The 14,130-nt window shown below is 57.7% G+C and overlaps 4 protein-coding genes across 4 annotated transcripts; 3 read left to right on the forward strand and 1 right to left on the reverse strand.

Moving 5' to 3' along the window:
- Window positions 1–131: 131 nt before the first annotated feature.
- SLS55_003344 (uncharacterized protein) lies at window positions 132–1,386 on the forward strand (the record flags this gene model as incomplete). Its single annotated transcript, XM_066774821.1, has 2 exons — window positions 132–450; window positions 512–1,386. The coding sequence occupies 2 exons, from the start codon at window positions 132–134 to the stop codon at window positions 1,384–1,386; spliced, it is 1,194 nt and encodes a 397-aa protein (XP_066634940.1).
- Window positions 1,387–4,074: 2,688 nt separating this feature from the next.
- Window positions 4,075–7,115, reverse strand: CHS3_1 (Chitin synthase, class 3; the record flags this gene model as incomplete). Its single annotated transcript, XM_066774822.1, has 5 exons — window positions 4,075–4,212; window positions 4,268–5,962; window positions 6,016–6,377; window positions 6,434–6,986; window positions 7,038–7,115. The coding sequence occupies 5 exons, from the start codon at window positions 7,113–7,115 to the stop codon at window positions 4,075–4,077; spliced, it is 2,826 nt and encodes a 941-aa protein (XP_066634941.1).
- Window positions 7,116–10,868: 3,753 nt separating this feature from the next.
- Window positions 10,869–11,597, forward strand: UBE2M (NEDD8-conjugating enzyme Ubc12; the record flags this gene model as incomplete). The annotated part of the gene is made up of 3 exons (XM_066774823.1): window positions 10,869–10,889; window positions 10,954–11,388; window positions 11,442–11,597. The coding sequence occupies 3 exons, from the start codon at window positions 10,869–10,871 to the stop codon at window positions 11,595–11,597; spliced, it is 612 nt and encodes a 203-aa protein (XP_066634942.1).
- Window positions 11,598–12,254: 657 nt separating this feature from the next.
- On the forward strand, window positions 12,255–13,689 carry ILV5 (Bifunctional acetohydroxyacid reductoisomerase; the record flags this gene model as incomplete). Its single annotated transcript, XM_066774824.1, has 5 exons — window positions 12,255–12,465; window positions 12,524–12,555; window positions 12,609–12,887; window positions 12,943–13,610; window positions 13,665–13,689. The coding sequence occupies 5 exons, from the start codon at window positions 12,255–12,257 to the stop codon at window positions 13,687–13,689; spliced, it is 1,215 nt and encodes a 404-aa protein (XP_066634943.1).
- Window positions 13,690–14,130: the final 441 nt, after the last annotated feature.

Consider the following 14,130-nt stretch of genomic DNA (forward strand, 5'->3'; position numbering starts at 1 on the left):
CAGACCGGTCGTCTCGCATAGGGCGCGCGGCGAAAGTGGAGGCTACCGGCGACTTCACCAATTGCGCAATTGCGCGGTAAGTCCACTTCCTCAATTCTCTGTGCTTGTCGATCAACCCCGTGTCCTCCACCATGGCTGACATTTCCAGGTGCATGCCGCTGTCGCGGGAGTCGGTTGCGGCCGCGCACCAGGCCATCAAGCCCCACGTCCACCGCACGCCCGTGCTCACCTGCACCACCCTCTCGCACTTCGCCTCCACCCCGCAGACCGAGCATGACCTAGAAGGCACCGAGCACGCGGGCCAGACGCCCGCTCGTCCCAAGATCAACCTCTTTTTCAAGTGTGAGAACCAGCAGCGCGTCGGCGCCTTCAAGGCCCGCGGCGCATTCCACGCCCTGTCGCGCCTGACCGACCATGAGCTCAGCAAAGGCGTCGTGACGCACAGCTCCGGTATGCCTCCAAACCCGCTGCCAATCCTCCCCGACGATTCTGCTCGCTGACCCCGCCGCAGGCAACCATGCTGCTGCCCTCGCCCTCGCCGCCAAAACCCGCGGCGTCAAGGCCTACATCGTCATGCCGACCATCAGCACTCCCTCCAAGATCGCCGCCACCCAGGGTCACGGCGCCGAAGTCGTCTTCAGCGGCTCCACCTCCCAGGAGCGCGAGGCTGTCGTGCAGGACGTCATTGCCCGCACTGGCGCCATCCTCGTCCCTCCCTACGACCACCCGGACATTGTCTTGGGCCAGGGCACCGCCGCCCTGGAGTTCGAGCAGCAGGTCAAGGACCTGATTGCAGTCAAGGCGACACTGAGCGTGCGGGATACGGATGCCCTGGACGCCGTGATCACGCCCTGCGGCGGCGGAGGCTTGCTTTCCGGCACTGCCACGGCCTTGAGCGGCACCGGCATCCGCGTCTTTGGCGCCGAGCCATCCTTCCAGGGCGCCGACGATGCGCGCAGAGGCCTGAAAGAAGGCAAGCGCATCACGACCGTCAAGTCGCTCACCATCGCCGATGGAGTGAGGACCCCGGTGGGAGAAATCCCCTGGTCCGTCATCAGCGACAAGAGTAAGGTGAAGAGCATCTTCGCCGTGACTGAGAGTCAGATCAAGGCCGCCATGCGCCTTCTCATGGAGCGCATGAAGGTCTTCGTAGAACCGACTGCTGCCCTGGGCCTGGCCGTCTGCCTCTACAACGAGGAATTCAGGCGTCTGGTTGAGCAGGAGGCTGGAGAGAAGGGGTGGAATGTTGGCATCGTGCTCAGCGGAGGCAATACTACCATGGAGGCCATTGGCAAGCTCTTCGCTGCCCCTGAGCCTGAAGCGGAGAGAGCAGAGGGCGTCGTAGGCAAAGACGGAGAGCGCAAGGCCGAAAACATTGCCGGATAGAGATTAGAGGGCATAGCAGGGAATAGAGTTTTGAGTCCGAGCCCCTAGAGCACCATCAGGACACTACGTCCTCCTTGCGTGGGTAGCTGAAGCATACATCCGGACGTAGATGTGAATATGTCTAGACGTAGGGATGTCCGACCACATTTACATAGGCAGCAGAATCCTCAAGACAGATGTGGGTCGACATTTCTTTTGCAACCCGCGCCGCAGAGCATACATTCGGCGTAAATGCCCCTCACTGCAGCCTTCCGCATAGCACCACGTCCTCACCCAAAGGACACCACTTGACTTCCTTCAACCTGGCAGCCGCCACCGGCGTGCCATCTCCATCCACCCTCCTCGGCGGCGACACCACCACACCGCCCTGACCCAACCAAGTGGGCGCGATAGTGACGATGACTGAGTCCACCAAGTGCACGTTCTGCGGCTCCAGCAACTTGTTGATGACGCCCGCCCCTCCCTCGACCATAACGCTCTCGATCCCCTCCGCAGCCAGCCGACCCAGCACACGGCTCCACTCCATCCTCCCATCCTCGTCGGTTGCGACCTCCAAGACCCTCCCCCCGCACCCCTCCAGCACCGCCCTCCTCTCCGGCCCGACCTCCACCCCCCTCCCCTCCGCCACGAGCACCCACGGGGCCCTCCCCCTCCCCTCCCCCGCCAACCTCAACACCTTCGCCATCGGCGCATCTTCCCTGCCGCCGCCGCCCCAGTCCCACCGTCCCCTCGGATCCACCACCACCGGCCTCGGCTGCCCGCTCAACTGCTCCCCGTCGTCGGTCCCTCCATACCCGCCCACGCCCTCGATGCGGCAGTTCAGCGAGGGGTCGTCCGCGACCGCCGTGCCCGCGCCGACGAGGATGGCTTGGTGCCGCGAGCGCAGGTGGTGCGTCATGGCCTTGGACGCCGGGCCCGACAGCGCCGTCTGCGTGCCCGGCGCGAGGGAGAGGGCGCTGTCGAGGGAGGTGGCGAAGGTGAGGGTCACGAAGGGGCGGTCGAGAGGAGGAGAAGGAGAAGGAGAAGAAGAAGAAGGTTTCGTTGTCGTTGGTGGGAGATACGGTTCTATCGCCGCGGCGTCGGAGGCCGGGAAGTGCAAGGCGTCCCGGACTTTTTGGGGAGGGGCGGATGCGGCGGTGGGCGGCGGCGGCATTGTCGAGTGCTCACTTCTTTTTCTCGACTTCCTTTTTTTTTTTTCTCCTTGGATAGGTCGATAGGGATGGATTGTCTGGGGAGAGATGGTTGTTGACTGAATGAACGGTGATGTGGTGTCGGTGCAGGGATCGGCGGAATATGCATCGACCACGTTCGCTCGTTAGATGGAAATCATCTGAGCACCATCACGCTTGGAGCTTTCGCGGCAACCAACCTAGCAGACATGTGCGTCGGACCCGGGAATCAGAACACTCCCGCGTAGGTACGTCACCACTCACTAAATGGCGGTCGCCCGATCAACCGACTATTTACGTCTTCCGAAGTTGGGCGCCTGGCATCTTGGTGGCGCGGGCGCGAAGAGTGGCTGGGGCAACGCAAGGGACGACTTGTGACTGCGGGGGCAATCCTTGAGAATTAAGCGTTACAAAACCGACGCGTCCGAGTCAGCAAGGGACCTCTTAAGGCTGAAGAATGCGCGTGCTTCTGTGGGGACGGACATGCGTTGCTCTTGCTCGAAGTAGCTTAAATCTAGCCTTACAACCACCGATGCTCCTTTGAGAAGCGATCGCTGCTTGCTTGCTTCCACCCGTCCAAGTCGCACCACATTTGGAAACATACATTCGCAGCGGGGAACAGCATCACTGGCGCCGTCTTGCGGTAATTGGCACTGTTTAAATCGACGAAGAGCAAACGGCTTCGGAGGAAGGGCTATGACGACGCATGCGAGAGGACTCGTACACTGTAGTGATCGCAATCAAACTACGCCCAACTTCGAACACAGCAAGGCAAGAGCTGCCGGTCCCAGACGTACACGTCAGGGTCTTTCCCGCCCGGCAGCCTCGGCTTCACTAGCCACCAGCCCGTCGCATCGATAGTCATCAACGGCCACCAGCGTCGCAGCCTTGTGGGACCACCGCAAAATGCCGCTCCCCACGTGCCACCTGCTCCTCCTTTTCGCTCCGAACCCAGCATCAACTGGTCGTCCCGGTCCCGCTCGGGTCGGACGGCACGTCCGCGGAAAGCTTAACGCCTGCCTTCATCTTACCGCCGCTCCTCTTGGCTGCCTTCCTCGGCGCCTATCACCATCACTCGCACTTCGAAGTCAACCGAAGCCAGGGATATCAAGCATCGCAAATTAACTATGCCAAAAGAAAAGCTACTGCGAAATTTGACCAGAGGGAATTTCGAGGAGAACCGACGGACATTCATCATGGCTAGATTATACAAAGGAGACACCGGCCTGGTTCGACTATACGCCCCGTTTTTTTCCAACGTGTATGAGATAACTCGACAGCAGGTCCGGGCCAGCCAGCACGTTACGTGTAACAAGCAAGAGCCCCTGAGATATGCCAGAAATGAGAAAAACCAAAACAGAACAAGCAGCAATGAAAACACCCAACACGCCTAGATTCCTCCCTAGGGGCTGCTTTGAATTGCACATGGCCGTGCATGTGCCAGTGCCTGAGATCTTGGACATTGGCACTGCTTCCGAAAAATCTTCGAAATTGCGGGTATCGATTTGAATGTTGTCGTCTATCTCCTGGCGAAGCAGCACAGGATACCGGTCTTGCCCAGGAACCACAGGCAGCCGAAGAAACGAATCAAGGACATGAAGGCCGTCGTCCACAGCAGGGCCTGGAAGAAGCGCGCCGTACGTTGGGAGGCACCAGACTACGGAACATGTTAGCTGTTGATCCATTGTATCCGTTGCGGACTTCATGCTTACCGTGAAACCAAACTTGTCGAAGTTGTCGCTGGTGATGACAACGGCAAGAAGAGCGTTAGAGAAAATCCAAGCAGTCGTCAAGTGAGTTCTGAAAGACTTGTACGAGTCGTCAAGCGTCTTGGCCGTGTCTTCAACCTCGGCCACGAATGGCTGCAGAGCGCGCTTCACCGTCTGCTCGAACTGGCTGTCGATATCCGCCTGAGAAACATCCGGCTCCTCGATGACCGTGTGCTTTCCGTCGTCGGACTTGTCCGTCTTAGCAGATGGCAGAGCCTCAGCCTTGTCGGAACCCTTGGTACCCCACGAAACGTCGTGCCAGTTGGAGAAGGCGTAGACGTTCAGAATGTTGATGTAAGAGGAAGCAATCAGCAAGTACTGCGGGAACGACGTGAACATGTGCCACGGGTCCAAGTACATGAACGAGGCAATGTAGTAAAGACCGAAGGTAGCCGCCAGCGCAATGATAATGATACCAACACCGTCCGACGAGAAGAACGACGCAGCGAAGGCAGACGCTGAGGTCGTGTCAAGACCCTGCGAAGTCGGGCTCGTGAACGCTTGGACGACCAGGTACATGGACAGAATGACGATGTACAGCTGAATCGTGCCGAAGACGCAGAACGACACGACATACGAGTAACGCGAACCCTTGGGACGGTTACCGAGCGCGAGAATGAACTGCAGGAGAAGGAATGCCAGGTACGCGTACTTGAGGACCGTGTTGAAGATGGGCGTGACCGTGTTGCCGAAAGGCCAGGCGTTCTTCTGCTGGCCGGAACTTGAGTCTTCGGCAGACTGGGGAATACCGACCAGGTCCATGATGACGGTGGTAGTAAGCCAGTAGGAAGCCAGGGCAAACCAGGTAACGAAGAGGGTCGCGAAGTTGTAGACGAGCTGGATGTGCAGGAAGATCATGCGGAGGAAGTTGTGACCGGACTTGTACATACGGCTGAAGTGCATCAACGCGTAAATACTGGCGGCAAACGAACCGTTAAGCCAACGACGACGCTGACCGATGAATTCGGGTGCACCTTCGGGCACATCCGTTTCACCCTTGGAGGCCTTGACGTAGGTAAGATGCCACTTTGAGCCGGCCTTGGCGACCAGTTCGAAACAGAGAATACGATCCTCGGCCAAGAACATGTTCTTCTTGAAAATGTTCATACCCTCGATACCCTTCTTGCCGAGAATCTTGGACAGCGTGTGGTCACCGTGGAAGTACTGCTCAAGCGGACGACCCATGATAGCACGGAAACGGTAAGCCGAGAAAGCACCAGGCAACACAGAGACGTAACCGAACGAGGACTCCAGCGGCTTGTCGAGAATGTTACTGATCTTGTACTCGAAGTTTTGCGCGGCGACCAGTGGGTTGACAAGGTTCTTCCAACCCTTACCCAACATGGCGTGAATTTCACCACAAGCACCACCAAGATCCTTGTCGTTGTAGAATGCCTCCCACAGGGCGAGCAGGGACTTGGGGCCAGGCTTGGTACCGGCATCGATCAGGATGACAACTTCGGGGTTCAGGATGCGGCCAAAAGCAGTGAAGAGCCAACGGTGGGAGTTGATCTTCTTCGTGTTCTTCTGCTTCAAACAGAACATCATCTGGACAGGGGGGAGGGTGCTGGAGCTGTCATCGTGGGGGCGGATCAGCTGCTGATTCGGGGTAACAGACAGCTGGGTAGTGTATTCGAACTAGAAAGTGTCAGTTCTCCCAGTTCTCTGTTGCAAGTGCCAATGCTACTCACAACGTGTGCAGTCGTCTCCTTTCCGTCAATGTCCCTCTTCATGACACCATCCTGGTAGATACCGATGGTTGCAAGCACGTCGAGCGTGCCCTTGTCGCAAGGATCGATACCATCGAAGACCAAGCACACGACGATCTTCTGCCAGGCAGGGCCACCCTTGTTCCAGAACTCGGACTTCTTCAAGTTGACGATGTCACGAATGTTCTGCATAACACCGTGCAGAGTTCTCGCAGTCAGGACCTTGTCTTCGTTGTAGTAGGTAACAGCAATCAGCAGTTCGGTGTGACGGTTGTACATGGCCGGACGCAAATTGTAACCGTTCTTCAGCGTGAAATCGTTGGGGTCGCAGGTAGCGGCCGTGTCTGGACGCGCGTTAGAAGTTGGGGGCCAGGAGAAAGCGGAATTGGGGTGGGCGTACAGCGCATGTGAGTGAACTCCTCACTGCCGCTCTCAAGGTCATTGCGGTACTTGGCCTGAATGGCATTTTGGATGGCCGAAGGGACAGGATAATCGGCACTCAGGACGGCACCCTGAACGAGGCGAACCTTACGCGTGGCGGCACGCTTCAGGCCGCCGGCACCGCCGGGCTGCTGGCGCTGACGCCAGGCCTCGGTGGAGCTCGTCTCGCTCCTGCTGTAGGGCGAGGGGGCGCGGTTCTGGTCTACACCGAACTCCTGCGCGGCATCGGTGCCGCCGTAGACATCGTCGGCCGCATTGTAGCCGGCTTGGTTGTAGCCGTAGGGCGTGCCGGAGGTGGAACCGTCGGCGTAGGTTTCAGTCAGGCTGTAAGCCGACACAGGACGCGGCGGGGCTTGCATATGGCCGTCGTGCGTAGGGTCGTCGAAGGGGCCTGCGAGGCGGTCAGAACGGGACTGCTGCGGGTCGGGGGTGTCAGGGTAAGATGGGTTACCTTCTCTCGCGCCGGTGGGGTTGGGGTGCAGCAGAGAATCGCCCTCGTAGGCAGCGTCGGGCTTGAGGAGTTAGCAGAAGGAGAGACTAAGGGTCAGATGGTGTGGACAAACATGGTCACCCGGACGCGACATGTCATTTAGATGGTGGCTGTCGCCGTAGCCATTACCCCCTGCCTGGTGGTAGCTCATGATGTGCGTGCGCGCTTGAGAAAGGGAGACGCGCGGGGATGATCTTTGTGTGATGAGGAGAGGAGCGAGCTTTTTAATAGGGAGGCAGAGGTTAGGGAGAGATTTTGGGCCGGGATCAGCGCGACTCGGGCGTTGTGGAGAAGGGCAGAGGAGGAGGCGGGCTGTAGCGACTGCACGCTCGTTTCAAGCGCACGCTTGTCAGGCAACCAGGGCAACACCGCTTCTCAGATGCAGCTGGGGCTGTCGCGCGGAACAGGGAACCAGAGACACTCTCTTTGGGCGCGCACGCCACCGCCGCCGTTCTTTAATGCTTTTCTGCCGCCGCCAGCGCCCGCGTTGCTGCAGCAGTGGGCGCATGCCTTTGTCTCCAAGAATAGCACACCCTGCGCGCATGGATCGGTGAGGTGCGTAAACACTGTCACCCTTAACTTCCAGAAGGACGCACTGGCCGCTCGCCTCTCTCCTTTTCCGCTTCCAGCGTATCGATACCGCGCCCGCCCGAGCGCGCGTGGCTGAGCACCCGGCGGACGCGCTGCCAGCGAACCACACCGCAGCGCCTCCCCTGTGGCCTGTCCTGCGCCGCCGTCGCCGTCAGGTCGCCGTCGTCGCCCGCCCCGGCCGGCGGCCTTCTCTCGCGCCTGCATGACCGCGCGCTCCACTCCAGCGCGCTGCGCGGTCGCTGGGGCGAGCGTGGCCGCTCTGATTGCGAAGACCTGCGGTGGGGAGCGGAGCCTCTGGCTCGTGTCTGTGAAGTAGCACCAGCGTCAATCAGCTTACGCTGCAGCCCCTGCGAGTCTGCCCGCAATTTCATCTCGACAAATACGATCCAGCTCGGCCATTCCGCTGCGGCGACGCTGCAAATCCCACCGCTTGAACCCTCTCTCCCTTGCCCGCCGGCCGACCATTGGCCTTCTCCTCATCACTAGCGTTTCGGGCCTGCGGTAGCCCTATCGTATCCGGGAGCGGGCGCCTATCCTCGCAACGCCGTGATAAGGCAGAGCTGCCGCTGCCCTCTGCGCTCTGAATCTGCAACCGCTCGCCGCGACGTCGCGTTCAGTACGGCGGTGAGCCCGCAGTACGTACAGTCAGCATTGTGGCTGAACTCCAGCCACGGCGGGTACTTGGTAGGCGCAGCCCGATCCTCTTCAGATCCTTCCAACCCACCTCGCGCGCCCAAGGCCCCGCCTGGACACTTGGATGTATGTACACGCCGGAAAGATGCACCCGAATGCGCTCTCCCTTTTCAGGACAGCCGCTTGTTTCTTCAGGAGAGTGCTTCAACTGCCGAACTGCACTCGAAACGTCCAATCCACCGTCCACTATTCCTTTGAACCGTCGTCCAATGCGGCAACGCACGTCACCGCAGCACAGTGCGCCGGCTGGCCTTTCTTTTAAACATCCCGCGCAAGGCTTGCCGTCTGCAAAGCTCGGATATCAGGGTCCAGGCGTTCGAGCCGCCGTTTGGATCTGGACTGTAGCCTGCCAGCTTCCGCATTGAGCCCAATAATCTGCACCAGGCGACGCCCTGCGCGCGTTGTGCTGAGACTGGTCTCTCCGGCGCCCTGTATCGGGGATCATTCAAAAATAGTTGCGCATCGGCAGTTGAAGCTTTCATTTTAGAAGCATTCAGATCATCATCATCACTTCCCAAAAGAGTTCCCCTTCTTCAAACGCACTTCGACTTTCCCCTTTTAGGCCATGTCCATGCCGTCCGTGCTATATCTACTTCTTGCCGAGCACTTACTCCTTGCTGACTTACCTTCCCGACGGTTAAATAGGTGTACATTCCCTGACCGTGTCACTGAACGCCGACTCTTGCTTTGACAGAACCACTGTCTACTCAGCGTACTATGGCATCCATCAGTCAGCAGCCATTGTACACACACCTCGTAGTGGTGGCATGCCATGCCCACTTCCTTGGTGATCCTGAAGCCGCCCAATGCGATGTGTACTCGCCGAAACAATGGAACCTACAAGCATTTCAGCAACCGCGTGGACATAAGCCCGGCGAGCACGAGACGTTTCTCAACCACATCCAAGCGGGACTAAATACATTTGCGTTCGGCGCAAACAAGGACAAAAGCATCTTGATATTTTCTGGAGGCTTCACGGCAAATTCTATTTACCTCAGCGAGGCTCGCAGTTACTTCAATGCAGCCGTAGCTCTAACCAAACTTCGCAGCCGTTCTGGGTCTTGTGAGAGTCTGCTCGGCTCAAGAATTTTCCTGGAAGAATATGCCACCGACAGCTACCAGAATTTGCTCTTCTCTGTTTTGTGCTTCAAAAAGGCTGTGGGCAGGTATCCTGAAACAATTCAGATCATCACGCATGCATTCAAATCTGAGAGGTTCTTGGTAAGTCAGCGAACATGGTTCAGAAAGAAACTGTCTGATACTTGATAGACGTCTCACGCAAAGGCAATTTGTTGGCCGTCAGACCGTATTAGGGTGCAGGGTATTGATCCAGTCATGTCTGGTAAATCAACATTCGCGCAATCAGGCTGGAATATAACTGACACACACGTAGAAGAAGAATACGATGATACCAAAAATGGTGAACGACTACGAGGCTTCCTCCCATGGACGCAGGATATGTATGGAGCACATGAGCCACTGAAACAGAAGCGCATTAGACGCGGCTGGCAAGAAACAACCTTCGACATGTTGAGTGCTGGATTCGAACAAGAAGTTGGGGAGCTTCTAAGATACGATGGTGGCGAAGATGGTCGAACACCATACCATGGTGATCTACCCTGGTGTCGAGTATGAGTTAAGACTGGGAAAATACCTTTGTGAGGATCGGACATTGCCACATAGGCTTTTAACTGAACGCGTGAGAGACTATATAACTTGACTAAATCCATACCAAGGCCATCGATGACTACAAAGACGACAGCGAAAGTTGGATTACAGCAGCCTCCGCGGAGTTAAAGGGACAGTTCGACATTGACGCGGTAACATGGAAATAAAGAGGCCATTGAATTGTTCGAACAAGGGCTTAAACTCCATCATTATGACCCAATGCTAACCCAGACGATCGGACCTGTGTTGTGGCAGATGCGATGCACTGACGACCAAGTACAATTCGGAGGCGCAAATCCCTTTTGTTTTATGCAAGCATGGGCCTGAAAAAAATAAGATACGTAGCCGCTTCCGAGCAGGAGATAGAGATAAGCCGGGACGTGTGCCAAATCCAGACTCTGGGTACGCTCAAACCGTCCAGTTGGAACCGTGCCAATATACTAAGGCCTGTTCGTTCAGTGATGGTTTTGCTATGTTGGGGAAATTGGAAGCTCATGTTCGGGGATTTCTGTCCGTCGTCGTACATATTGGTCTGCATGCACGCTTCAGGTACCCTCATGCAATTGCCCGTCCTGTTGTGTTGCCAGAAAAAAAAAATGGGTGCGGACGTGAGTAGTGCTTGGGGCAGGTGTCGGTTGTGGCGGCGAAGCTGCCTGGCCGATCAGGCGGCAACGCGGGAGCCCCTCCATCGGAACCCTGACGACAGTCTTGGCGCCGAAGTCTCCAGCGCCCGACGCAGCACGTAAAACACTCTCCGCCACTTATACCTCCCGCCACACCCTTCTGTCCTACTCGCAAGCGCATTCTCGGTGCGACCTCCCTCGAACCCGCCACCCACTTCAATCCACTTCTCTTTGCTGAGCCGCTGGTTTTCCCGATATCTTCGCGCTTCGACTCCGATCTTCGCCGCAACCCCCGCTGCTGCCGCCGACAAGGCACTACCTCACCCAGCATGCTCAAGATATGGTCTATGGTTCGCCGACCATCCAAATTGCAAAAGGGCCTCTTTCTGGCAAGGTTGCTGACGGGCTGAGTAGAAACAGAAGCAGCAGCAGGAGGAGAATGCTGCCGCAGGCCAGAAGAAGAAAAAGGTCACGGCAGCTCAGTTGCGCGTGCAGAAAGGTGGGGAGATCTACTCTCGCCATGGGCACCTAGAGCGCGAGCTTACTTTCATCCCCACAGATCTTTCGGAGCTCTCGCTAGGCTCCACGATGAAGACCGAGTTCCCCAATCCTGACGATATCCTCAACTTCGTCCTCACCATCGAGCCCGACGAGGGCATGTACAAGGGCGGTCGCTTCAACTTCAACTTCGCCATCAATCAAAACTTCCCCCACGATCCGCCCAAGGTCAAGTGCACCCAGAAGATCTACCACCCCAACATTGATCTGGAAGGCAACGTCTGCCTGAACATCCTGCGCGAGGACTGGAAACCGGTGCTCAACTTGAACGCTGTCATCGTCGGCCTGCAGGTATGTAGGGATGAATGCCACTGTACTGCGAAGCTCGCGCTAACATTCCCCAGTTCCTCTTCCTCGAGCCCAACGCGTCAGACCCGCTGAACAAGGAAGCCGCCGAAGACCTCAAATCGAACAGAGAAGGTTTCAAGCGCAACGTGCGTGCGTCGATGACAGGCGGGCAAGTCCGGGGGCAGACTTTCGACCGTGTGCTGGTGAAGTGAGCAGGAGAGGCAAACGTTCTATACACAGTGCAAGCGAGCATTTGGGCGGGGCGTATCCGGAGCTGGCGTACTTGCATGGGATTGCTGGGCTTCCTGCGACTGGCACCAGCGGCTGGGTGTTACGAATGACTAGAGTACATATACCAATCAGATCCAATGAGAGCGCCGAGGACGCCGATTCCGAGGGTCGCAGGCTGGAGCAATGGTCTACGTCGGGCGTGCAGTCCCTCACGGTTCGCTAGTACCCGAATACGGCGATTCTCTCCAAGTAGCCGCAAGACGATCCCGGGGTTGGACTGCCTTTGAGCTAATTCCCTTAATTGGCAGGTGAGCCACATGGCGAGGATGTTGCCAGATGGTGAGCACGCATGTTCGGCTTATGATCCACAAAAAGCGCAAGCGGGCCGCGCCCACAATTATTAACGCCGGGACAAATTGCAATTCGGCAGTGCCTTGAAGCCTGACTCACAGCTGGTAAATGCGGCGTGTGGTATTGGCCGCACGTGACACAGACCCCGGCGCTCCGATGTCGCTGAGCTCGGGCACACTACGCGAGAGAATTCACAAGTCCCCAGATTATTGCTCATCACCACCGAACCACCACATCCCATCCTCTCCCCTCATCCCTAAGCACTTTCTTAGCTGCTTACTGTCACAATGGCCTCCCGCACCGCTTCCAGGGCCCTCCGCGCCTCTGCCAGGCAATTGGCCGCCCCGGCCGTCCAGCGCCGCACCTTCGTGTCTGCTCTCAATGCGGCCACCAAGGGCGCCGTCGCCGCTGCTCCCCGCGCTGCTGTCTCCATTCCCAAGCAGCAGGCTCGTGGCATGAAGACCATCGACTTCGCCGGCACCAAGGAGGTCGTCTACGGTACGCTGCCTCAAATCGTGCCTTCCGCTGGCGCCGAAGACTGACTTGCAGCTTGCAGAGCGTGATGACTGGCCGAGGGAGAAGCTCCACGTAAGGCATCGCAGCATTCCTCAGCATAAACAAGCAACTAACCCGCTTCGCAGGACTACTTCAAGGACGACACCCTCGCCCTCATCGGCTACGGTTCTCAGGGCCACGGCCAGGGTCTTAACCTTCGTGACAACGGCCTCAATGTCATCATCGGTGTCCGCAAGAACGGTGCTTCGTGGAAGGAGGCCCAGCAGGATGGCTGGGTCCCCGGCAAGAACCTCTTCGATGTCGATGAGGCCATCTCCCGCGGTACCATCATCATGAACCTGCTCTCCGACGCCGCCCAGTCTGAGACCTGGCCCCACATCAAGCCCCAGCTTACCAAGGGCAAGGTAAACTGATTCATATCACGGTGGCATGAGCGGCGTGAGCTGACACAAGATCCAGACCCTCTACTTCTCTCATGGCTTCTCCCCGGTCTTCAAGGATCTGACCAAGGTGGACGTCCCCAAGGACATTGATGTCATCCTCGTCGCCCCCAAGGGCTCCGGCCGCACTGTGCGCTCCCTCTTCAAGGAGGGCCGCGGTATCAACTCGTCTGTTGCCGTCTACCAGGACGTGACCGGCAAGGCCGAGGAGAGGGCTGTTGCTCTCGGTGTTGCCGTCGGTTCTGGCTACCTCTACAAGACCACCTTCGAGAAGGAGGTCTACTCTGACCTCTACGGTGAGCGTGGCTGCCTGATGGGCGGTATCCACGGCATGTTCCTCGCTCAGTACGAGGTTCTCCGTGAGCGCGGCCACAGCCCTAGCGAGGCTTTCAACGAGACCGTTGAGGAGGCCACCCAGAGCCTGTACCCGCTCATCGGCGCCAACGGCATGGACTACATGTACGCTGCCTGCTCCACCACTGCCCGCCGCGGCGCTATCGACTGGAGCAAGAGGTTCCAGGAGGCCCTCAAGCCCGTCTTCAACGACCTGTACGACGCTGTTGCCGATGGCACCGAGACCAAGAGGTCGCTCGACTACAACGGCCGTCCTGACTACCGCGAGCTGTACGACAAGGAGATGGAGGAGATCCGCAACCTCGAGATCTGGAGGGCTGGCAAGGCTGTCCGGTAAGTGACTCGTGCGTGCCTCTGACGTAGTTGTCCATCTAACAAATCTTGTAGTTCCCTCCGCCCCGAGAACAACTAAGCAACTTCCAACAAACGACTACGGCATGAGGGGATGCATGGCGATAGTGGCTAGCCCAACTAAAATGGAAATGTACGACAACGCTGATCCGGCAGCCTTTTGAGTGTGCTGGGTTTTCTTATGGGAAAAAGTAAATGAATGAGGGTTTGGATTGGGAGGATTTTATCTTCGACAGTTTCAGCAATATCAGCTTGCATTCGTTGACGAGTCAAACCACGTCGAAGCTATCTTGATTCGAATGACTGATGAGATTGCGACGATAAGCGAGCCGGTCCGCGATAGGGCCAGCACAAGCAAATCTGCGGAGTCTGCTGGGCCTTGGTTCGGCATTGGGGCTTAGCCAAGGTACGGATCTCTCTTCAGGCCTCTTGGCGGCGCAGTGTCAGGGCGCAGCAGGACGGGTGTGATGCAACTCATGACGACGATCACAGGGCTGTGGGT

This window comes from Diplodia seriata, assembly GCF_021436955.1.
Source record: "Diplodia seriata strain FDS-637 chromosome Unknown scaffold_3, whole genome shotgun sequence".
Taxonomy (NCBI): domain Eukaryota; kingdom Fungi; phylum Ascomycota; class Dothideomycetes; order Botryosphaeriales; family Botryosphaeriaceae; genus Diplodia; species Diplodia seriata.